This window comes from Odocoileus virginianus, chromosome 29, assembly GCF_023699985.2.
Source record: "Odocoileus virginianus isolate 20LAN1187 ecotype Illinois chromosome 29, Ovbor_1.2, whole genome shotgun sequence".
Classification (NCBI taxonomy): domain Eukaryota; kingdom Metazoa; phylum Chordata; class Mammalia; order Artiodactyla; family Cervidae; genus Odocoileus; species Odocoileus virginianus.
In genome coordinates this window covers 7,030,565-7,056,878 of record NC_069702.1, presented here as the reverse complement: position 1 = coordinate 7,056,878, position 26,314 = coordinate 7,030,565, and the positions used below count along the sequence as shown (strand labels likewise).

General features: G+C 35.9%; 1 protein-coding gene across 6 annotated transcripts in view; it reads left to right on the top strand.

The window, feature by feature from the left end:
- Nucleotides 1-26,227, top strand: part of CPEB2 (cytoplasmic polyadenylation element binding protein 2) — a 72,601-nt gene extending 46,374 nt beyond the window's left edge. For 5 of the 6 annotated variants that reach the window (XM_070458110.1, XM_070458109.1, XM_070458108.1 and 2 more), the window contains 6 exons: nt 8,298-8,468; nt 9,271-9,360; nt 14,694-14,812; nt 15,079-15,193; nt 17,096-17,277; nt 22,239-26,227. In XM_070458110.1, the coding sequence (XP_070314211.1) occupies nt 8,298-8,468; nt 9,271-9,360; nt 14,694-14,812; nt 15,079-15,193; nt 17,096-17,277; nt 22,239-22,466 (905 nt within the window). In that variant the 3' untranslated portion in view covers nt 22,467-26,227. Of the gene's footprint in view, nt 1-8,297; nt 8,469-9,270; nt 9,361-14,693; nt 14,813-15,078; nt 15,194-17,095; nt 17,278-21,571; nt 21,633-22,238 lie in introns of all 6 variants that reach the window. The other variant, XM_070458111.1, reaches the window with a different exon arrangement.
- The last annotated feature ends 87 nt before the right edge of the window (nt 26,228-26,314 follow it).

Genomic DNA, 26,314 nt, shown 5'->3' with positions numbered 1-26,314 from the left:
TTTGGAGCCCAAAAAGATAAAGTCTGACACTGCTTCCACTGTTTCCCCATCTATTTGCCATGAAGTGATGGGACTGGATGCCATGATCTTAGTTTTCTGAATGTTGAGGTTTAAGCCGAGTTTTTCACTCTCCTCTTTCACTTTCATCAAGAGGCTTTTTAGTTCTTCACTTTCTGCCATAAGGGTGGTGTCATCTGCATGTCTGAGGTTATTGATATTTCTCCCAGCAATCTTGATTCCAGCTTATGCTTCTTCCAGCCCTTAGGAATAATCAGAATTTAAATATGCTAAAAGTAATTAAGAAAAGCAAAGATTTCTTCCCCTGCTTTTCGTTTGTATCCTGCCCCTACTCCTATGTATTTCTGTACCCTGGGAGCCATAAAAAGTTCTACTACAGTGCTGCCTGAGGGCCAGGATTAGAAAGGAGAAAGACTCTTATGTCTGTCATATATATTCAATGTTTATTTCTTCTGAGAGTGAACATACTGGTCTGAGCTTGGCGTAGGTTTGGAGGTTGTGAAAGAAGTGTACTTAAGCACCATCTCTCAATCTGAAATACTTCTGTCACTGTAGCCTGTACTTTTAATGCAATAACAGGCACAGGATTAAAATGCTGCTCTACTCCAGTGGAGGAAAACTTACCGAATTATGTTAAATGACAGAAATGAAGAATCTACTTTAGTTCGTGAAACTAAAAACCACAAAGCAATCTTTTCTAGCAGGCAGGCCCAAAGCTTTACTCAGTAGACTTTAATATATTACATATGAAATGGGAAGATGGGAGAAATACTTTTAAAGGGAGTAAAATTACAGAGCTTTAATTAGAGTGGTTGGATTTATTCATACTGTGTATGTAGCCATTCATATTCCTGTGCCATAATGAATAAGTATTAATAATACATTATTCTTAAAATATTGCTTAAAAATTGATCAGGATTTTCTGTGATTAGATTTAATTTGAACTCATTTGACTCTTTAACAATCTTGTAAAATAGCCAGAGTAAGTATATACTCCCTGACATCACCACTACCAAATCCTTTCATGATGACATAAAGGCTGACAACTTTCATCTTTGATAAATACTTTTTTCACCTTTTTACTGAGTTATAATTTGCATGCAATACTATTGGAGGAGGAAATGGCAACCCACTTCAGTAGTCTTGCCTGGGAAATCCCATGGACAGAAGGAGTCTGCCAGGCTGCATTCCATGGGGTCACAAGAGTTGGACATGACGTAGCAAGTAAGTAACAGCAGCATACAATATGACAGTAGTTTTAGGTGTGCAGCGTGGTGATTCAGTATTTTATGGAAAATGACCACCATGATATGTTTAATAACCATCTGTCACCATACAAAATTATTACAGTGTTATTATCTGTATTTCCCATGCTGTCCATGATCGATAGATCTCTGTGTATACACTGGAAATTTAAACCTCTTTACTCCTTTTACCTATTTCTATTTCATTTATTCCACCTACCTCCTCTCTGGCAACCTCCAGTTTATTCTTTGTATCTATGAATATGTTTCTGTTCTGTTTTTGTGTATTTGTGTTGCTTTTCAGATTCCATATATAATGGAATATATATTTCATTTAATGATATATAATGATATAATGAAATATAATGATATATTTCATTTAATGTAATTAATACCTTCTAGGTCATCTGTGTTATTGCACATTGTAAGATTTCATCTTTTTAATGACTGAGTAATATTCCAACAACATTGCATGAGTTGCCTTTTCTTCACATCCATGCCAACACTTGTTATTTCTTGTCCTTTTGTTATAGCCATTCTGACAGGAGTGAGTTGGCATCTCTTTGTGGTTTTGATTTGCATTTGTCTATTAATTAATGATGTTGAGTATCTTTTTGTGTATCGTTTGGCCATCTGGATGTCATCTCTGAAAAAAGGGCAGTTCAGGTCCTCTGCTTATTTAAAATTTGTTTTGTTGTTGATACTGTGTTGTGTAAGTTCTTCATATGTTTTGGATATTAACCCCTTACTATCATCTGTAGATGTCATCTCCCATCCAGTTGATTGCTTTTTTATCTTGTTGATTTCCTTCACTATGCAAAGCTTTTTATCATTTGATGTAGTCCCATTTATTTGTTTTTGCTTTTGTTGTCTTTGCCTGAGGAGACATATTCAAAGAAATATATTGCCTAAACCAGAGTCAGCTTACTGTCTATGTTTTCTTTGAGGAGTTTTAGGTCTTAATATTTAAGTCTTTAATCCATTTTGCCTTTTTTTGTGTATGGTATGAGAAAGTAATCCAGTTTCATTCTTTTCGTGTAGCTATTCCATTTTCCCAGTACTGTTTTTTGAAGAGACTGTCTTCCCTTTGTCTGTTCTCACCTTCATTGTCATGCAGATTAATTGATCATAAGCATGTTGGTTTATTTCTGAGCTTTGTTTTCTGTTCCATTGATCTATGTGTCCTTTCTTTGTCAGTACCATACTGTTTTTATTATTCTAGCTCTGTTGTATAGTTTAAAATCAAGAAGCCTGAGACCTCAAGCTTTGTTCTTCTTACTTAAGACTGCTTTGGCTATTCAAAGTTTTGTTTTTTTGTTTTTTTGGGGGTTCTATGCAAATTTTAAATCATTTGTTCTAAACATGTGAAAAATGTCATTAGTATCTTAATAGGGAGTGCATTGAATCTGTAGATTGCTTTGAATAGTATGGAAATTTTAACAATATTACTTCTAATCCATAACAACAGTCTATTTTTCCATTTATTTCTGTCCTCTTCAATTTCTTTAGTTAGCACCTTATAGTTTTTAGAGTATAGGTCTTTCACCTCCTTAGTTAAGTTTGTTCATTGATATTTTATTCTTTTTTATGTGATTATAAATAGGATTATTTTCTTATTTCCTCTTTCTGATAGTTTATTAGTGTGAACTCAATTTTAAGCCAAATATTGTTTAGCAGTTAGTTTACAAAGACATATGGAGTACTAAGTTTTAACTGATTTTTTAAAAAAATTAAATATCTTATTCCCTGTGAGAAAAGGACAAACATATTATTGGGACAAAATATTTTTAAGTAATAAGTATAGCTCCTGCCTCAGTTTTTTGGAGAAACATTCCGGATAGTGATTCTATCTAATTCCACAGGTGGTGCTTGAGAGAGATCAATTCCAGACCTATTTCTGTTGTTTTGATAGTTTTTTTTAATCCTTGCATATTAAATAAAATTCATGCCATCACACTTATGGGTTATTTAACCCAGTGGAGTGGCTGCTAGGATCTTAAAGAATGGGAGGAATATTCTTTCTTAATAATTAATACTTTGTTTTGCATTTGCTTTAATTTTTAAACCAACAATCAGTAAATAAAAGTACAGGATATACATTAAAATCAAAGAACCATGCTTACCTTTAAGCTATAAGTTGACTAGTTTTGCACAAATATTTTGTTTTCCTCTCCTGCCTGTCCCTGCTGTGTTTCTGTGTTGCAAAATGTCTTTATTCTGGGCATCTAGAATAAGGTTACCATCTGAAAAGCCAAGTATAATGATTAGTTTTGGGCATATTAGCATAGTCGCCAGTGTCCAAGTTAGTAATTGCCCATTACTTCTCTACCTGCATCCATTTGTGCTACACATACACCTGCACACACAGAGGACCAGATAGTGAGGCGCAACTGTCAGTAATACAAGCACGTATGTAAGTTTGTCTTTAGTTCTGTCTTCAGTTTAGGATGCTCATAGTAGAGTTTTTATTATTGCTTGTATAGAACAACAGTTTTTATATGGATATAGAGAAGTTCCATGCATTCTCTAATGATTTTTTTAAAATACTTTAAAGTGAGTAATTTGAACCATGATTGTATGGGTATGTGTTAGTCGCTCAGTCATGTCCAACTCTTTGCAACCCCATGGACTATAGCCTGCCAGACTTCTCTGTTCATGGAATTCTCCAGGCAAGAATACTGGAGTGGGAAGCCATCTCCTTCTCCAGGGGATCTTCCCGACCCAGGAATCAAACCCAGGTCTTCTGCTTTGCAGGCAGATTCTTTACCATCTGAGCCACCTGGGAAGCCCCAGAGAATCATGAAATCATGATTAACATCATAAATGAGGCTCATATTTGTGGTGGCTACAGTTTTTCTAACTACAAAATCTTTGCTGATTTCCTGGTTTTGGAAGTGGTGTACTTTGAGTCCTGTTACAGGAATATGCATTCTGTTATGTTGCTTTCATCTTGAAAGGAGATCCTGGTGACCTGTTGAATAGGCCTGGTAACATGGAGGCCATCTCACACTCTTTCACTGGCAGTGATTGGCCAACGTTATATAGTCCTATTTTGCTCTTTCATCTCTTATTGCTTCTGTCTATAATATTTATTATAACTACCATATTTACTTTTTAAAATTTTATTGTACATTTTAGATATCTTAGTGTAAGCTAATTTGCTTGCATTTGTGTTTGTAAGTAGAGCTTTTCCTAACTTATTTTATAACCCTGATACTAAAACCTGACAAGAATATTATAAGAAAACTATATACCAGTATCCCTCATGAAATAGAGGTAGAAATTCTAAAGAACATATTGATACACTGAATCCAGAAATTTATAGAAATGGAATATGTATCATGATTAAGTGGGATTTATCCCAGAAATGTAAGATTGACATTTGAAAATCAGTTACTATAATTCACCACATAAACAGAAGGAATTAGAAATACCGTGCATATATGCATGCAATAGAAATAACACAGTTATAGTAAGCATATCTGATAAAATTCAGCAGCTATTCATGATTAAAAAAACCTCTGAGGAAACTAGGAATAGATGGGAATTTCCTCAGTCTGTTAAAAACCATACATTTTGTGTTGATTAATGTCTGCTTTTTCATACTTAGTGTTGGTAATTTTAGTTTTCTTTTTTATTCATTCTTAGAAAGTATTTTTGAAGTACATGGAAGGCATAATTATTTAGTGGTTCTTCTTTTATAGTCATGTTAATTGGGTTACAGGGAAGGATAATTGGAAAGATGAAAAACAGTATTTTTGTTGATGATGTATGTTTAGTTAACTCCTCTTTTAAATGAGTATTTAACTCTAGAGCTTTTATGGCTTCTAGAAGGAAAGTGGTCATGATTTCCCAGCAATAAAGATGATCATGAGTATGGCCAGTATATGACATGTTCCCAGCCTTTTCATTGTATCTTTTGTTCATCTGAACTTTTGATTAATAGATTTTAGACATAGATTACACTTAGATCTTTGATAGTTACTATATTAACTGCAGTATTTATTTTAGACAGTATCTATAGTTAAAATTCTATAGTTAGTAATACAGAATAGGGCTTACCTTGTGGCTCAGCTGGTAAAGAATATGCCTGCAATGCAGGAGACCTGGGTTCGATCCCTGGGTTGGGAAGATCCCCTGGAGAAGGGAAAGGCTACCCACTCCAGTATTCTGGCCTGGAGAATAATTCATTAGTATATAATGAGTATACTTAAAATATTATAGTTAAGAGAAAAATTTTAAGTCATTTTGGGTCACCTCTCTGATATTGCTTATATAGTGATTTTCTTTATCACTGCATTCAGTATTTCTGTTTAAGTATTGGCATGTCTGAAATAAGTATAAAATTTGGATTTATCATTTTAGCCAAAAACTAAATATCGATGTTGTCTCTTTACCTCATCTTATCCTTCTTAAAATATAGAATTATTCATTTAAAGTCCAACCCTAGAAAGTTGAACTAGTTATTCATAGTTAGTATTACTTGTGATGGTTCTTGATGAGGTTCTCTTTAAGGAAAATAGTTTCATTTTGAATAGCTTTCTTTCTGTTGATCACGGGGAATATTAACATTTGTTTTTCATGGTCCTTATTCCTGATAGCAAAGGTATTGGGAAAGTTAAATATTCATAGACTTACTCAGTGAATATGGGTATATTTCAGAACATCTTGTTAAATTGAATTTGAATATGCAGAATAATTTGTTTCCTCTATCAAATATGATCTTTCCCCCTATTTTTGATCTTATAAAATTAAAATTCTTATTTCTAACATCGCACTATCTATAGCTCACAGACATGTCACCCCGTCATCAGCCCAACAACCCCAGTTCAGTGCAGGCCATCACATTTCAGATTGTCTGTGTTACATCAGTTGCATCGTTATGTACCATACTTTTCAAGGTGATAACACATTAATGACACTTTATGTTGAATATTTATAACTTGTATATACTAAGACATACTACAGATTATATGCATTTTCTCCTCATTTAAAAAAATCCTTTACTCCATCTTGGGGAAAAATAAACCTTGCCTATATCCTTATTTTCTTTTTCTTTCTGTAATAAACTTCTTTGATGTCTGTACTTCACAAAGCTCTACCTGCAGCTTTACTAATGCTACTACATTCAAAGATCATGCATGTCTTCAAATTGTCATTTTTCTCAAATCATTATCTTAACATCTCACATAGTTCCTTCATTGCTTTTTTTATTCTTTGATTTCTCCCTTGTAAGTTTCCTGAGGTGCTCTCCTTATCATTTCTCACTGGGGTTCTTATCAGTGATGTTATAAAGAACATTGAGCTCTCACCAGTTTACTGGTGAGTTGACCCCAGATTACTGTCTCAGAAATGTGACTCTTCTTCTTTCTTCACATTTCTGAACATCTCAGATATTGAAGCTTCTGAACTTTCACATGTCTAGGACACATTTCCCTTTCCTGTCCCAGTTTCAGGTCTTTACTGTCCTTATATTTATTTAGTTAATGATTTTTACCATTCATATTCTAAAACCTTTTGATTCCTCCTTTCCATTCTTTTTTTGTTGTTGTTTTATTTCCCATCTACTTTTCACTGCTTCAGGTACCTCCAGCTTTCCATCCTTCCTGAATTTTTGAAAGACTTCTCATTGGCTCATTTCTCACCATGTTAACCATATTTGCCAAGAGGAGTCTTCCTAAAATATAGGAAAAGTTATTATCTTGCTTGAATGCCTGTATTCAGTTGTTTTTTGTTTGTTCCTTTTTGTTTTTTTACTGACTAAATAAAATATGTCCTTTAGCCTGGCATTCAAGGCTAAGTGTTCTGTCTAGCCCAGGGTGCTTTTCTAGCTTTTATTTTCCTTTTTTCCAACATGTTTCAGCCAACATGACTCTTATTTCTTAAATAAATTCATTTTTCCCTTCTCTCTCCTATGTTTCTCCTTCCACTTGAAAAATTTATTCAAAACCATTTTCTTACAAATATTCTACTAGCCTGAAGTGAAGTTGCTCAGTCATGTCCGACTCTATGCGACCCCATGGACTGTAGCCTACCAGGCTCCCCTGTCCATGGGATTTTCCAGGCAAGAGTACTGGAGTGGGTTGCCATTTCCTTCTCCAGGGGATCTTCCCAACCCGGGGATTGAACCCAGGTCTCGTGCATCGCAGACAGATGCTTTCCCATCTGAGCCCCCAGGGAAGCCCCCCATTCTACTAGCCTACCTTCTGTTAACTCCCCAAGTACTACTGTTTTCCCCTTTTACCACAGCTACTGTCCAGTTTCACTTGGGTATTTAAGAAACTGCCTGCTGATTAGCCAGGTTACTCCCTTCCTCCAGCACACTTCCTCTGAAGCACTTTAGAGACTGTTTTACTAGGTCATCTTATTTATTTATTGTGAACCCCACAGAATCCAGCATCAGGATTGCTGCAGAGGGTTATATATTCTGTTCCTGTACAAGGGTGTGTCCTGAAGGGTGGGCTCAGGTTGGGACCGAAGCCCTGGAGGGGAGCGTCTCCTGTTGTGCACATGTGCAGAATCTCTGTCCACCTGTCATGTAGCTGACGCACATGCAATGCATCAAGATCTCATATGCAAGTACAACTTGGCACTTTCATCCTGCATTACTGTCGTCCACAAGTGTCTTTTTTGTTTGTTTGTTTTCTTATCTGTTTAGTCTGTGTTGTTTCTTTCTGCCACCAATTTCTAAAAGGTTTCTCCCATTACATATCCAGTCTAACCATCCCTATATAGCAGATTCTTGCCATTTTCCGTTAAAAACTCGAAGTGATCTACTGTTTGCCCATGACATAATTGTTGTCATATGACCATGTTTGTTTCTAAGTCATCCTTCAGACAACGTCTCTCTTGAATTCAAGTAATTGAACATTTAAGGTATCTGAATGTTCCTTAATTTTTGATACCTATGTCACTTTCTTTTTTATTTTTCCACTTTCATTTTTAAGCCTTTAATTTATTGTTTCTCTTTTTATTCCTGACTTTTATCACTTTCTTAGATCTGAGATTCAGGTTATATTTGTTCTTATATTTTAGGTCGTTCTTCCCTCTTTCCAATAGATGATGGCTTGCTGGATGATGGGCATAATGATCAAGTTGGTGTTTTAAATTCACCCACATGTTATTCAGCTCATCAGAATGGAGAGCGAATAGAACGTTTCTCTCGAAAAGTTTTTGTTGGTGGTCTTCCTCCAGACATTGACGAAGGTAAAATGATGACTTGTGATACTAAGAAAAAAACCTAAAATATAGTGTGAATGGGGATATGTTTGTTTCTTTACTTTTTATCTTTTACCTATTGTTACTATGAGCATTTTTTATAAATCAGATTTTCATGTAGTTCATATCTGTTATTTTTTTAAATATAGAACATGTTTAAATACATTAAACTTTTTGTTTTATGTATTTATTTAAAACTTTTTGTATGACTATAACACATATGACCAAACTTTTTGTATGTATGTAACATAACCATACATAAAAACTTTCCATATGATGTAATGCATGCGTGCATGTGCACACACACACACACACACACACCACACACAATGAATTAAAGGTAACCAACCATAAAACTTTAATGTATAAGAATCAAAAATTCAACTTGTGTAAATGTAGTTTTAGAAATAGAGAGACTATACAACCTAAACAAGGAATGGAAATAGTACATAAACAGAAAATTCAGATTTTATAAAGAATAATAAGTATGTGTAAAAATTATCCTGTGTTATAATAACTAAAGAAAGATAATTCAAGATAAATTTAAAATACTGAAACTAATACTTGTGAGACTGTGGGAAATCTGCCACTCATTTACAATGCAATAATGGAGAAAATATTACTACATTTTGGGAGTTTTTTCAGTTATAATTCAAATGTCCACAAACTCCATCTTAGGCTATTTGGTACTTTAAAATATTAAATCTTTTAAAATAACGTAAAATACAGGATTTTTTTAGAATGAATCATTAAAATTAATTCCTAATGCATGTTATTGTACTTTCTTAAGATGAAATAACTGCTAGCTTCAGAAGATTTGGACCTTTGGTCGTGGATTGGCCTCATAAAGCAGAAAGCAAGTCCTATTTTCCACCAAAAGGTAAGAGGGGTTTTTTTTTTTTTTTTTTTTTTTGTTATTCTTTGCTAGGGAATAAGTTAAATGAGAGCTGAAGAAACAATTGGTCTTCCCTAGTAGCTCAGACAGTAAAGAATCTGCCTGCAATGCAGGAGACCTAGGTTCAATCACTGAGTGGGGAAGACCCTTTCCCTTTCACAAAGAAATAGTATCAGTTACTCTCTGTTTTCTTTTAGAATTGAATATAAGTACATCTTTGTATAAAAGCTAATAGAGTAATTTGTAGAGGTCGGTAACAATGTATCGAGTGAGGCAGAATGTTTCTGAAAACTATTTCAGTTTCACTTCAAGCTGGTCAAGAATCATCAGAGACTTGCTATGCCTTCTCTATAATGATTTGATAATGCTTTCAAAGACTTGTATCAACAAATATTTGAGTCTTTTTTCTGCCTAAGGTGTACTTCTCAGTAGCTTGGGCACAGACATTTAAAAAAATTTCTCTGCTCAGTGAAATTAAGAAGTGTGTCAATTCAGTCGCTCAGACCTGTCCGAGTCTTTGCGACCCCATGAACTGTAGCACGCCAGGCCTCCCTGTCCATCACCAACTCCCGGAGTCCACCCAAACCCATGTCCATCAAGTCGATGATGCCATCCAACCATCTCATCCTCTGTTGTCCCCTTCTCCTCCTGCCTTCAATCTTGCCCAGCATCAGGGTCTTTTCAAATGAGTCAGCTCTTTGCATCAGGTGGCCAAAGTATTGGAGTTTCAGCTTCAACATCAGTCCTTCTAATGAACACCCAGGACTGATTTCCTTTAGGATGTACTGGTTGGATCTCCTTGCAGTCCAAGGGACTCAAGAGTCTTCTCCAACACCACAGTTCAAAAGCACCAGTTCTTCGGTGCTCAGCTTTCTTTGTAGTCCAATTCTCACATCCATACATGACCACTAGAAAAACCATAGCCTTGACCAGATGGACCTTTGTTGGCAAAGTAGTCTGTCTGCTTTTTAATATGCTATCTAGGTTGGTCATAACTTTCCTTCCAAGGAGTAAGCGTCTTTTACTTTCATGGCTGCAGTCACCATCTGCAGTGATTTTGGAGCCCCCAAAATAAAGTCAGCCACTGTTTCCATTGTTTCTCCATATGTTTGCCATGAAGTGATGGGACCAGATGCCATGCTTTTAGTTTCCTGAATGTTGAGATTTAACCCAACTTTCTCACCTCCTCTTTCATTTTCATCAAGAGGCTCTTTAGTTCTTCTTCACTTTCTGTCATAAGGGTGGTGTCATCTGCATATCTGAGGTTGTTAAATGTATGAAGTGAGAATAAAATATAAACCCATGAATATTTTAAGTATTGCAAGATGTCCTTAAGTGTTCCAGAGATGACAAGAGATCAGTATATGCTCTGTTGGTAAATTTAGATAGAGAAGAAAATGAATGGTCAGGAAAAACTCAGTTACATAAAGAGATAAGGTGTGCAGAGTTACATAGTGCTAGGATACTGTGGTGACTGATCCAGAGAAGAGGCGTCACAGATGGATCTAACATTCCTTTGAGCAAAGTGATGCCACCATCAGTGGGCAGAGGACGAATCACCTGCCTGGAGTGATCAGGGGGAGAGAATTTAGCCTGAATCCAGCCAGTCATGGCAGATCCTTGTAGGTGAATAAAAGAAAGGAGGAGATTGAAAGACTTTACTTTGAATATCATTCAAATGTAATTTTAGAAATGAAAAAGTACACCATTATTCTCATGGCTGAGTGGATTTTTTCAAGCCTGGGAAAAGATTCCAGTACATCTATTGAATAAGCTGATTTTGACTCTGGGAAAGGAAACACGTCAGAGTTATTGGCATCCAAAAACCAGCTCAGGGTTTCTGGTGATCAATTGTTCAGGCCATCTCTACTTTTATTATTGAGAATTACAGAACTCCCATGAGTGGTTGATGTCGTTTTTTAGAGAAATGGAATAATGCAGTGATTTTTATATATGTGATTTATATATATATATGTATATAAGATGTGTATATATATATATATATATATATATATATATATATATACACCCTAAACTCCGGGAGTTAGTGATGGACAGGGAGGCCTGGCATGCTGCAGTCCATGGGGTTGCAAAGAATTGGACACAACTGAGCGACTGAACTGAACTGAACCTTTAAATCTTATGGAATCCTTGATAATATACATGTTTCAATGCTATTCTGTCAGAAACAGATTGCCAGTCCAGGTTGGATGCATGAGACAAGTGCTCAGGGCTGGTGCACTGGGATGACCCAGAGGGATGGGATGGGGAGGGAGGTGGGAGGGAGGTTCAGGATGGGGAACACATGTAAATCCATGGCTGATTCATGTCAATGTATGGCAAAAACCACTACAATACTGTAAAGTAATTAGCCTTCAACTAATAAAAATAAATGAAAAAAATAAAATAAAATTCTAGAGATTACCAGGAAAAAAAGGGAAAAAATAATCTTATGGAATCCTTCGAGCCGGGATCTCAGGCAGCTTTTAGAATCTACTTCTAGCTATGGACCTCTCTCCATGTACTCTAAATTTTCGCATGATTTTGGACTTTGCTGGACCTGGAGGTCTTGCATCCTTGGTTTAAAGAGAAAGCTAGCTTCGTATTGATGTAGGTGTTCCTTTCTTAGCTTGGTTTTAATCTGTTGTTCACAGTGTTACGACCCTGTCTTTTATAGTTTATTTTACCAAATGTTCAATAAAAATGCCTGTTAGTTCTGGGTGTTTCTGCCTAAATCACCATCATCCTTTGTCTGGACTATGTCAGACATGTGACTTAGTCTGTCCACATCTCTGGATATCCCCAGTGTTTCTCCCACAACACAGCTAGAGTTATGTCTATTAATGTCAGAACCTATTAATGTCAAATTTTTCCAGTAATCTGTCAGACTGTGTCTTTACTCACCTTTGTATCCTCAGTAATTCATGGGTTGAAAGTTGCCTGATAAGGAATATAAACAACTAGAAATACTGTAGGATGGTTTATCCTTTGACCTGAAGTAGGTATAAGAAAGCTTCACTGTTAAAATTTGAACTAAATCTAAAGGAGACTATGCAATTTATATAGATTAAAAAGTTGTTCAGTAGAGTTACAGGCAGGAATTGAAGTACAAGTTTAGAAAGGTACTGGAATTAGTTTCTATCAAGACACACACACATTTTCTGCATGAACTTCTTGTTCAGATAAAGGGGTGGATTTAAGCCTAGTGAAGTAGGTTGACACTGATTTCATGAAACAGAAGAGTTGTTGTCATTGTTGCTATCGCATTGTTATTGTAGTTTTGTGATGGTTATTTTCTCAAACCGAAAACAAGAAAAAAAGTCAGCAGTGGCAAATCATAGTATTTGGTACAGTTATAGTTGATTGTACCTGTTGCCAAAGACCAGTGTTCCTAAAGCTTTCATGTTCATGCATTTTTGTCATTGCTGGAATTCATCATTCCGTGGTTTGGTAAACACTGGTGTAGAAACATCCAGTTGATGAAGTTGCCTTGTAATTGAGGTAGTGACTTGAGCCCTTGAATGCTGAACCACACTTATACACACCTGTCCTTTAAAGTGAATAAGGTTCACCCTGTGTAAACATTGTTGTTCGCTAAGTCATGGGGGACTGTTTGCAACTCCATGGATTGAATGTAAACATTAGTTTGCACTAATAAATTCTAAAGAACGTTAGGTGGTATTTTTGCCGAGACTATTTTAATATTTAGTGGCTTGCCTTAGCTAGATCAAAATTTACCTGCCATATTGCTTAATTAATTTTTGTGATACAAATGTTTCCTAATAATCATAAAAATTATTTTGCAATTTAAAATATTAATATAAAAACTAGCATCATAAAACATAACATAAAAAAATCAATTTAAAATTCTATTTTAGTAAATTGATCTTATACCCCTCCATTATTACAAAACAGTTATAGCTCTTAGAACCATAGCTTGTATCAAAATTAATGCCTTCACATATAGAAAGCCAGTCTTTATTTTATCATTTTTTCAAGCCTACTTAAGTTATTTCTAGCAATTATAAAAGTCTAAGATATGTTTCTGATCTTGCATAATCATACATATGGAAGTTTCTATTTGTGTAGAAATAGAAATGGTTAGATTGCTTATTTGTGCAATCAGATATAGTAAATTTATTAAAATGAAGTATTTCTTTTGTGTATCATATCAGATCTTTGTGGCACTAAAAGTGATTATTGGCAATGTTGTTTTTTTGACTTCTAGTAAGACATGCCCTCACTCTTGCTGTTGTTTAATGGAACAGACATGGATGGCCTGTTTGATGGCATTTTCATACTGGGGCTAGATTTCATTGCTCTAAATTTGTTTGCATAGAAATCTTGTCAAGGGAAAGGGGTCACTTACAGTTATCTGCTACTGGGAATAATCACATAATAGTAAACTTGTAAATTTTGATGCCTTCTTTTTATAATGAAGTCTGTTCTGCCTGCTGGATACATAATATTTGATTAAAGTTTGACAACTGGTTGTCACAAGGAGAGGAGGAAGGGCATATTTCCAAAAAAGCATAGGAATCTAAGCAAGAACTTGACTCCAAAGTGCAAACCCAGTCTCCAGACTGTTTGGAAAAAGTGTTCTGCTGCTCAGCCACTTTGAGACTTGATTTAAAAGTCTGACCCATCCTGAAGGAATCTGTTTCATTCCAGCCTCCCTAAGGGAGTTTTCTTAGTATCATTTGGAAGTGGTCAGGTTGACTGTGGAATTTTCCTCTACTTACAGGAATTCCAGGGCCTTTCCACATGTGCTCCTTCCACCTGCCCAAAAGTATGCTCTAGAATTTGTCTTTCCCTGAGGGCACATGAAGAAAATTGTAGCTTCTGCTGGGCTCAGCTGGTTAATCCAGCCAAATTCTTCAAGGAGACAGTATCACGGGAGACCTTAGAGCAGACCTAGGTTTGAAATTAATCAGCCAACTGCTTGCTTATGTGACTGACTTTGGGCAAGTAATTCAACCACTTGACACCTCAGGGTTTGTTTTGTTTTTCTTTTTCTTTTTTTCTGTAAATTGGGAATAAAGTTTGATAGATTTACCCTGAAAATCAAATATTTATGTGAAGCTCTTAGTACAGTATCAGATACTAAATGCTCTATACAAAGTAGCTAATTTACTGAGTATTTGTATTGTGTATATTCTATAGGATGTTGTGTTCTCCAATAGAAACATGATGATTGTAGTCCTATTTGATAGTTCATTTTTTATCTACTTCAAAGTCATGTGTTTTCTAAACAGTACTGAAGTTTGGGATGAAATCACTGACCTTGACTTACTGCCTCATTTTCATGGCTGTTATAGGCTATGCATTCCTTCTCTTTCAAGAAGAGAGCTCTGTTCAGGCACTGATTGATGCTTGTATTGAAGAGGATGGAAAACTCTATCTGTGTGTTTCCAGCCCAACCATCAAGGACAAACCTGTAAGTAAATGCTACTCGAACTTGAAGCTACAGATGAAAGTTTTCCAAAAACTGTTTTGAAATGATTATTAGTGAAAAAACTACTGCGTTAAGAGTTCAGTTTTTAAAAGTTCATATAACTTACAGTATCTAGATTAAAATATTAACAATTTGTTTCCAAAACCATCTATCCAAAATTCTGAATTATGAAAGCACCACAATTGGCAGAAAGCTCATCAGCTATTAAAGAAGCGAGACCTTAGACGGTAATGTCATCTTCTTCACAGGTTCAGATCCGTCCTTGGAATTTGAGTGATAGTGATTTTGTGATGGATGGTTCTCAGCCTTTGGATCCTCGAAAAACAATTTTTGTTGGAGGTGTTCCTAGGCCATTACGGGCTGGTAAGTAGAATGTGAACAAATTTTGTTTCTTTACAAAAATCATTTAAACATGAATTGATTCAGTAAACATTGGTGTGTACATGTCACCACTGGATCAGCGAAGGGCAGATTCTCCGCCAACAGCTGCTGCTGCAGAATTGAGACAAATTCTAAAAACTGCTCTTGAGACCATTAAGGAACTGGAGAATAATACAACCATCTATCAATATGTATAGTTAACTCCAGATAGACTCTATAAGGAGAATCCACTCAGGCCCTTAAGTCCGCTTAAGTGTAACTCTCCAAGATGTGAGAATTTGGGGTCTGTTTATTTGATGCAAGTTGATTCTGATATCTGAAAGACACTTTAGATAATTTAATGATAAACTTCTGTTCATCAGGCATCAGAATCCAGAGATCTACCAGAAGATGTCATATGGTACATAATTATAGACATAAATGCCCACAGTACAAGCAGGTCTTATGATAGTGTGCACCCTTGTGAAGTGTGTTAGCTCTTCGCATCACTGAGAACACCCTCTTCCAGCATGGGAGGTGCATGTTAAAGGACTGTTCACATGTGTAAATACTTAATAGGTGTACCTGCTACAGAGACGCACTGCAGGAAACAGAATGGCATAAAGCAAGGACATGTGATGTGGCCTAATATTTTCAAACTACTTGTATTTGAGCTGACATATGAAGATCGAACAGAAGGAGACTGTGTGGAGTGTGTTTCAGACAAAGGGGTCAGCATACTCAAAGATGTTTGGTGGAGTGAGGCCGAGTGCATCAGAGGGACTGAGGGGAGCCCAGAGTCACCACCTGGGGTATAAGGAATGAAAGGAGAGACAGAAGACACTGAAAAAGTAAAAGCAGTCCGATCATAAAAGTCTTAACAGCTAATTTGATATTTATCCTCAGAGTAGTGGGAAATGAAGAGTTTTTAAGTAAAGGTGAGAGACATATCATATTTGCGTTTTTGAAAGACTAGTTTAGCTGATGACTTGTGGAGGGGAGAGTCGAGTTGAGAGTAGATATAGGTGGACCAATTCAGGAGCCTGTTATTACAGTCCAGGAGACAGTTAGCAGTGGCTTGAATTAGTGGTGGTGGTGGTAGAAGAGCCAAGTGAACAAGGAGTGTTACAGGTATTTATGAGGTAGACACAGAGGCTTAATCTCAGTTTTCAGTCTTAAGCTACTAGGTGGACAATGGTACTATTACCGAGAAGATCAAGAACACTGGAGTAGGTTGGAAGAAGATTGTGGTTTTGAAGACTAGTTTGTGCCTCCATTAAGAGTTCCAAAGCAGAAATTACAGTTAAACCATTGGTATCTGCTATATCTTCAAGAGAATCACTCTTGGTGCTGTTTCGAAAATAAACTGGGGAGTGGGAGGAGCACGGATCAGAAATGAAGTGATAAAGCTATTGCCATGATCTGATAAAAAATAACGATACCTTGAAACAGGATGTTAGTCATGGAGGGAGAGTGGTTGGATTCTAGATAATGTCTGAAAATCAAGTTCATGGGATTGCATGCACCATGGGAAACAGATAAAAACAAGAAGGATGAAGCCAAGCTTCTTGAGTTGGCAGCTTCATCTTTTCCATATTTTCCATAAATCAGTAATGAGTCAGTGAAAACACACTGGGGCATGCTTAGACAGATGGCGAAAGGCCAAGAACACCATGTAGAACACAGTGTGTGCTGCAGTGTCTGTTAGATACCAGCGTGACTGGTCCAGTGGACAGCTGAGTGCTACACACTTCTGTGGCGAGAGCGGATGGGCTCCCGTGTACAAGACAGAGGACTGGGTCTAGAAGAGAGCATTATCCTATTGACTTTCACTTAAAAACATACTTTAACTGTTGATTCACTGTGTTCTCTCCCATTTGATGTGCACTTCTTTTCGTTTTCCAGTGGAGCTTGCTATGATCATGGACCGGCTGTATGGTGGAGTGTGTTATGCAGGGATTGATACAGATCCAGAGCTGAAATATCCAAAAGGTGCTGGTCGAGTTGCTTTCTCCAATCAGCAGAGCTACATTGCTGCCATCAGTGCTCGGTTCGTTCAGCTTCAGCACGGTGATATTGATAAACGTGTAAGTTGCATATTGGAAAATCATTCAAGTCCTGTAATAAACTGCTGATCCAGAGCTTACTGGGCTTCCCTGGTAACTTAGATGGTAAAGAATCTGCCTGCAGTGCAGGAGACCTGGGTTCGATCCCTGGGTCAGGAAGATCACTTGGAGAAGGTAATGGCAACCCACTCCAGTATTCTTGCCTGGAGATTTCCATGGACAGAGGAGCCTGCAGCTACAGTTCATAGGGTCACAAAGAGTCGGACACAACTAAGTAACCAACACTTGCACTTTCACACTTTCCAAAGCTTGCTCTCCTACAAAGTTAATAATGCAATTCAGAAACTGAGTGCTTATTTTTATACTCCTTTAGCTGTTAAAGAGTATTATATCAAAAGATCCCTGAATTGTGAAATTCTTGACCAGACATTAAACTTTAGGTATGATATACAGAATTTAAATATCATTTTAAAGCCATTTCAGAAAATATATCAGCCAACAAGATGTCTTAATATCTTTCTAACTGTGGAGGCAGAGCTTGTACTCTGGGGCCAGGCTCCCTGGGATCCCATTTCCACCCTGTGCTCAGTAACCCTGGGCAAATGAACCTTCTTCACACCTCTTATTTTTCACGCACAAGATGGAAAACAATAATAGTATCTCTTTCACAGTTATTTTGAGGAATAAATGAATTCACATCTGTAGAAGCACTCAGAACAGAGATAGGCACTAGTGTTAAATGTTACTTACTTTTCATTTTTCATAAAATCTAAAGTAAAACCCATTGTGTATATTTCCCTAAATATATGCAATAACAAATGTAAATATCTAAATAAGCCAAATATACAGATAAACTAAATACACAGGTGATTGCTCTAAACTTTAAAACATTTACTGTCTAGTAGCAGTGCTAGGTCATCATAGTAAAAATTTTCAGGACATCCTATGGATTATAAATGAAAGCCCCCCTACTGAATAATTTCTAATACTTATTACCAACCATTTAAAATAGGAAGAAGAAGTGAACAAAACTCAATTGATTATTTTCAAATCTATTTCATGCTATAAAATTGTGGGTACTTCCTGAATAATCAGGAAGTACAAATGTTTACATTTGTAGTACAGATGAGATATACTAAAAACATGTGGTAAATTAACTTTCTTATATCCATTACAGTAGATATAACTTGAGTGGGTTCTTGTTTTCCCAGTGTAAGTTTCTTGAAGCTTATTCTCTGGGGCTGTTTGCAAATTGAAAGACTATTTTAGGGGCAGAGGAGCTGGTTAATTAATACCTGTTGACTAGACCATAGACTCTAGGAGTAGTCACAATTTAATTATGAAGCCATGCCGTTTAGGAGCAAAGTACAGCATCAGTTTAGTTCACATGTACAAAGTGGCATGCTTGTTTGCCATTGTTACTTAAAATATTGCCCCCAAAAAAGAAAGAAAATAAGTAAGTATCTAAGAAACGGAGCTCTGCTTTTATCTAGACATGCTATGAAAATTTTTCTTAACTGATTTGAACCTTAGAGTCCCTCTCATCCATTGGTTTTCAACCTGCACTGCACAGTAAAGTTGCCTGGGAATGAGGACAGCCTCGACGTCTGGGTCCCAGCCCTCGGAGGTTCTGTGGTAGCTGTCTGGAATGCACCCAGGGCAGGAGTGATGTGTAAAGCCTCTGGGTGATTCTGAGGCTCAGCCGTGCTTTATGCCACTCCTCTAGTCAGCTGTGCTTTAGACCACCAAGCTGGTCTCAGCTGATCTCACTTGCTTTTTCAGACAAGTGAGAGGGTTTCATACACAGAAGCAGGAAAACAATTACTGTGCTGTCGTACCTCATTCTTTGCTTCCAAAATGATGTTGTCGAACAAAATTACTTCGGGCAGAGTATTGATTCTTAAAGAGAAACCTCGATGCAAAGCAAGTGAATTGAGAAACGCTTCTTAAAAAGGCCTTGAACTACTGAGAGAAATGTTTGCTTTTTAAAAATATGTGCTACTAAGGTATGATATGCCTTCAACTTTATTGGAAAGGATTTGAGCCTTAAATATTTTATAAGTCATTATACAAAAAAATTGAATTACTAATCTTTATACCTTTCATCTCACTAATTGAACCATAAAAGCAGATTACATTTAAATTTATCTGAAATACAAAGATAGTATATTTATTTGGAGGGAATTAAAATTGTTTATTCAATGCATTTTTAGGCTCATGAGTACTTTGAAATTTAGTTTCATCTTCCCAATAGCTGTGAAGAACAGTCACCACAAATGTATAAATCATTTTTATTTATTATATTTTATTCAATGGGTAGTATAATTCACTCTGGCTTCTGGTAGTTACTGAAATGAATTGTGTGATACTTCAGATTGGCTAATTATTAGTTATTTTGTTAGTTATGAATCTAGGTGATGGTGTGTCACAGTTCTTCTGTAGTGGAAAAGGGAAGACATTCTAATGAAGAAACAAAAAGCATGAAGAATCATTGAAACTCCCTTTCACACATTCAAGCATTGATAGAGATTATGAATCACAAATAGGTTTTGATTATATTATAAAATCATAGATTTGAAATCCATTTTTTCATCTTTGTAGGTTTTAAATTAAGTAGATTGGTTGTTTGTCATTCACTCACTGAGTCTTACTTAATCCAATTTGTTGTGACCCCATGGACTGTAGTTCGCCAGATCAGCTGTATAAAATAACATCTAGAATTTAAAAATACAGATAATTGAAATCATTTCTGTAGTTTCAGCTTTGTGTTATATGTGCTGCCAGATAGTACTGACCACTGAGCAAATGCAGGCGGTCCTCTCGCTCACAGTTTACCCTCCAGTGAAGTGAGACCCGAGTTCCGATGACGCCTTGACCTCTTCTTTGGTTACAGTAATGCGCTTCCTTAGTTATAGTTAAAATGAGGTAATGAGCCAAAAATAATAGCCTGCCGATCAAGGTAGAATCTGTAAAGGAAAAAGGTAGGAGACCAAGATGGAGCATACGAATTTTAGAATTTGTGTCAAAGATCATTTTAAAAATCAAAAGCCAATGGAAAGAAAGATTAAAAATCCTTAACTGGCAAAAAGGACTTATAAGTTAGTTTTAAAAAAGAAAACACCAGCAGGAAAATATGCAAAAAATATAGACAGTTCAGGAAAGCAAAGTGTCCAATATATATAAAATATACAGTCTAGTGGCTCAAACGGTAAAGAATCTGCCTGCAGTGCAGGAGACCTGGGTTCGATCCCTGGGTTGGGAGGATCCCCTGGAGAAGGGAATGGCAACCCGCTCCAGTATTCTTGCCTGGGGAATTCCATGAACAGAAGGGCCTGGTGGGCCACAGTTCATGGGGTCACAGAGAGTTGGACATGACTGAACAACTAACTTTCACTTTTTTTTTCATGTTTTTCCTAACCCTAACCATAAAATATTAGGTTGACCAAAAAATTCCTTTGGGTTTTTCATAAGATCGTACTGAAAATGTACTTTTTGACCAACACAATACAAATACAAACAAAAATGTTATTTCATTACTTTTCTATCAAATGTTTTATAGTTCTTTTCATCAGTCAACTAGGTGGTTTCCAGTTTCTTGTTATTGTTTTTGTTCAAAATAATGCTGAAAAAATACCCTTATATATTTATTTTCTATACACATGCAAGTATTTCAGTAGAATACACTCAAAATAGAATCAGGTCATTATTTTTTTTTACGTTGGGCAAACTAAGCCATTTAAACACTCAATTTTCTCTCCTCTCAGGAAATGCAAAGATCTTAGACTGCTTGGCACTATTCAGTCAGATAAAAGCAGTAACCTGTCATTCATAAAGTTCTCATAAGCCAGAAAGTAAGGCCATTGCAGCTAATAGTGGCCAGTGCTAATTTACAGAGTATTTACCAGGTACCAAGCACTGTCTTACATGCTTCTGCTTGCATCATCTAATCCTCACCACTCTAGGAAGCAGGGTCTAGTGCCTTTCTCATCTCACAGGTACGGAAACTGAGGTCGAGAGGTTTAGCATCAAGAGCTGACTTAAGTGAGACCTTCTCCTGAGTCATGCTTTCACAGTGGGACTTTGACTTCTGTGTTACTAGTTCTCAGAAGTCTGGACATGCCCTTCATAGAGTCATCCACAGCTCTGGTTTGTTGGCACCAGTAATTTTTGAGCAGGGCTTCAGCTCACCTGCAGGAGAGCAGCATTGCCAGGACCAGGGGCTGTTACGGTTTTCCATCCCACCGGTGGGGCTGGGAAGAGAGAACAAAGGTGCAAGTGCATTTGTCTTACATGCCCTGCTCATTTTGACTCACAGTTACCCTCATCTCTGAAAAGATCAACACACAGGCGTTTTAAAGATGTCAACTTCAAAAAAGGTGAGGGTGGAATGTTTTGTGAATCAATTAGGATTTTATAGTTTTTATAAATTATTTTTTGTCTTTGGGGAGTAAAGTTATGTAAACAGTATGCAGTTAATAGTTCTCAGAAGAAATATATCAAAATACAATAAAATTACCACACTAAGTGCTTATTGAATCACATGGTCAATTATGAACCTAAGACGTATAAAAAGATTACTACAAGAACAAAATGATGTACTTTGTTTAACCTACAAGGTGGTAAAGCTGGGCTTCCCTCATAGTTCAGTTGGTAAAAACTCTTCCTGCAATGCAGGAGACCTGGGTTCGATTCCTGGGTCAGGAAGATACTCTGGAGAAGGAAATGGCAACCTACTCCAGTATTCTTGCCTGGAGAATCCCGTGGACAGAGGAGCCTGGCAGGCTACAGTCTATGGGATCTCAAGAGTCAGTCATGACTTTGTGATTAAACCACCATGGGAAGCTATCGCCCTAGGAAACTGCCTCCTCCCTTCAGCATTGAGTGCCGCTCCACCTCTCTAGAACACTGCATGAACCTCTTAAATCAATGCTAAAGCAGCATCTGAGGTGACTTGACGGGACTTGTCTTCCCTCTCTTTCTAGGTGGAGGTGAAGCCATATGTGCTGGATGACCAGATGTGTGATGAGTGCCAGGGCGCACGCTGTGGCGGCAAGTTTGCTCCCTTTTTTTGTGCCAATGTCACTTGCCTGCAGTATTACTGTGAGTTTTGTTGGGCAAATATCCACTCCCGTGCAGGACGTGAGTTCCATAAGCCATTGGTAAAGGAAGGCGCTGATCGCCCACGTCAGATCCACTTCCGCTGGAACTAAGAACAGCTGACCGGCCTCTGTTCAACAAGGAAAGAAAGGGTGCATGTGGCTTACTGTGTCTGAAGATACTGACATGCAGAAGAAATAAGTGCATTCTTCTGCTTTCACCCCAGCTATCAATACATGCATCTTTATCAGCAGCCAAAACACTACAAGCCTCTTGTTTTTCACCAAAACCCTACATCTCAGGCTTACTAATTTTTGTGATATTTTCATGTTAAAATAAAATGTTCTTTTGTATTTTCTCCAAGTTATTTTTATATGTAAAGTTAAAGTTAGATATGAGAATGTTTTGCGTAGGGGCAAACAGTCTGCTGCTATATAGTGGGTGAAGCGTGCACTTATTTCTAAACGTGGGTTTTTAACTTTAAGATCTGCCCCAGTAATTTACCAAAGGTAGCAAAATAATAGTGAAGATGGAATATGTCTGCTACAAAGGCTTATTTTTATTGTTGCTATTTTCAGTGTATACATAAACTAAAAAATTAGGGTTGTTTTTTTGCTCTCCATTTTGACTTGCAAGAAATAATACCTCAAGATAATCTGATTTATTAGCTATTTTTAAACATTTTTAATCACAAGCTGTATTAGCTTTGCTGCTATATAGGTGTTATGTGTAAATGCCACCTATTAATACGGGATTGAAAACGTTAGAGACACACTGCATTGCAGATAAAATGCAGGCAGCACAATATGGCCTAAACTGCCATAGTTTTAGAATGTGAAAAAAAAAATGCATGTTTACTTACCTGTATACACCATATGCATGCACTAGAATTATTAACAAGAGGTGAGGTATTGCAAATGTTCAAAAAAGCTCTCTTGAACTAGGTAGCATGAACAAATTATAAAATTTGTTTAAAAAAAGCAAACTTGCATGCATTATTGTGACTTCAAGTTAAAAAACAATGTCCTACATGTGTACAATATGCAAATTAGTTTTAGATTAGAGAGTGCAGCCATTTTGTGATCTGGTCGGTAGTGGAATTCGATTTTATGCAGACTGGATGTAATATTTGTAATCCCTGTGCAATTTTGTGATGTGCGGTTCTAATTCATGTGCAGTGATATAGTATAGATAAAAGATTGAGTAAAAGAACAATACTAGAATTTTAAAGAAAGTTGATTTTAGCCCCTTTGATAGTTCATGGTTAAGACATCCTTTATAAACCAAAGATGGCCAGCACACTGCTAACCGGTCACCAAATGTAAGGCCCACAGGAAGCCCATATTTAAACAAAGGAACTTTATCAAAGAATGCAAAACTATAATAAACCTAAGTAAAGTCAAAATGGAGATGGGGAAATATACAGATGGCTAGTTGCATAAAATTCAATTTAACCTTAAAGATAATGGTGAAATCTGGCTTAAACTTGCTTATGTGTTTGACCTATGTATATTGGGGTCTTCTGTCTAAACTGGGGTCACTGTTGCATGGAAATTGTTGTTCTTAATGGTTAAAAATTGCTTTTTTTAAATTTTGATGAAGGAATTTTGGTAATGACTTTGCTTGCAGTTTTTTTGAGAAAGTGGCATGGAAACATGCAATAGTTAGTTTCTCTTGGTACTGAACACTATTAGAATATCATTAGTGATATTTTTTCTCTTTAGAGCATTTTTAATGCAACTAGCCCCTATATTTTAATGTAAGAGTTACTCTGCGATCTAAGCAAAGCATCCAACAATGGTAGATGTTTTTTAAAATGCTGAAATAAGATTCTTGACTCTAAAGAGAGAAAATTACAAGGGTGTTGCCTTATTGCAGCCCCTTGGGACAATCCTTCATGTGAGCAAAGTGTTGATCTTAATATTGGTTGTCTATGGTGTGCTTTTTTGTACTGTAAAAATATGTGGTTCATGTCTAACTCTGCTGTTTTATTGTGGTTGTGGTTCAAGTTTTTAATGTTTAAAGTTGATGCTGTTTTCAGAAGAGCTTTTTACTAATTTATTTGTCAATGTTCCCTATTTGTTACTTAACCATGATCCTCCAGATTTTTGGAGTATTCTTTTCTAACCTTAACCCTGCCAACCTTGATCCATTTGACATTTGTTATGCACTATTTTTATATCTCTGTGAGAGATTTTTTCCAACAGTCAGCTATTTTATGGCACACTTTTTTTGACTGATGACATCTCCTTTGCTATACCTCAATTTTTGGAATTTAGAAAAGAAATCAGTAGTTTTGCAATGTTAATTATTTAGATATTTAATTTCGCAGATTTTTTAACTTTATTTTCATAATTTCTGCTTAATGTTTAAAATTGAAGAGCCTTTTTGTGTATTAAATAATGAACACTAAAATAAATTATATGATGAAAATAATTGGAGATGTTGGAAATCAGTTTCCCTTCTTAAACAGAAATAAATATTGAAAATGAAGGGAAATGTAATAGAACACCCTTTTCACCATGGGTGAAAATGACAGAAATGTATGGTTTGTTTTACCTTCATTTCTGTTACAATTAAAGCTTGTTAGTCTAATCTTTTACTGCTCCCCACCTCACCCCTACCTCTTTTTTTTTTTTTTTTTCGTTTTACGTACTGCATTCTTATTTTCTGTTAAACACTGTATTGGAGTTTTTTTTTTTTTTAATTTACAGATCATATTTATTTTACTATTTTTGTAGAAAATTATTAATTTTGATTGTATTTTTGTATTTTCAAAGCTTCTTCACTTGTGTTCCCTAAATGTTCATATTGCTGCCCAAAAGTATGACTGTGGAGGAAAAAAAAAACTTTAAAAATCCACACTTTTTGTTAAGAAGGAGACATTTAACATTTATATATTTGTGTATGGAAGACACTTGACATTTTACCCCTGTTGCATCTGGCTGCACAGAGCCCCTCCTCAAAGATGCTACAAAACTTGAATATAACACATTTTGGAAGGCTGACTAACCTCGATTCTGTGTTGTGATGTGCAATACTGTTTCTAATGTTTGTATAAAAAAAAATAACAGTGTAAACCTTTTTAATGCAAATTTATTTTTTTCATTGCATATTTTGCAGATTTTATCCACAGTGTCATTTTTTACTGTCAGAAAAGATACCCCTTTTGTCATTGCAACTATTTTTTAAATCCAGAAATCTTTGTACTGATGTAAATGATTGTAGTTATTTTGGATAGTGTTTTGCTAACAAAAGGAGAGACTTTTTTCATGCATATTTCTATTTTGTTTTTTTGGGTTTTATTTTATTTTAATAGTAGTAAAATATACTTGGAATAATTTTTCATATTCTTGTCATTAATATTATTTTGTATTTTTATGTGGAAATATATAATTTTATGACACTAATTGCTAAAGTTTATTTTATGTTGAATTATTTTTGGAGCTGAAATCTTTGTAATATTAAAGCAACTAGTTTCTAATTCCCAGTTTCTGTATAGAATCGCACAAGTGGTTTATGGAGTGTTTGGATTGTAATTATAAATGGTTCTTTGATATGCAAATTAATATTTTCAGTTGATTTTATTTTATATTCCTAATGAGGTGTTAAAGCCGTTTTTTATTTTTTTCTAAATAAAAAGAGAACCCATGCTTTTATGGACACTAGGTAAACGCCTTCAGCTTAAATTTTTTTGTTAAAATATTTTAGTTTATTTTATTGTTATCTTCCAGGTGTCTAAATCTCCAGTCTGTCTGTTGTACTGGTAATTTAACTCTGTAATGGAATAGTTTGCTGCCAACTATTTATATTAAGTAATTTTTAAATATTTGTAATATTGTTGACTGACTAATAAACTATTAAGTTATTGGCATAGTTGTGGAATCTTTACTCTTCAGTTCAAATCTATCAAAATACCCATCAACACCAGTAAAATCTTTTTCAGAGAGCTGAGTGACAT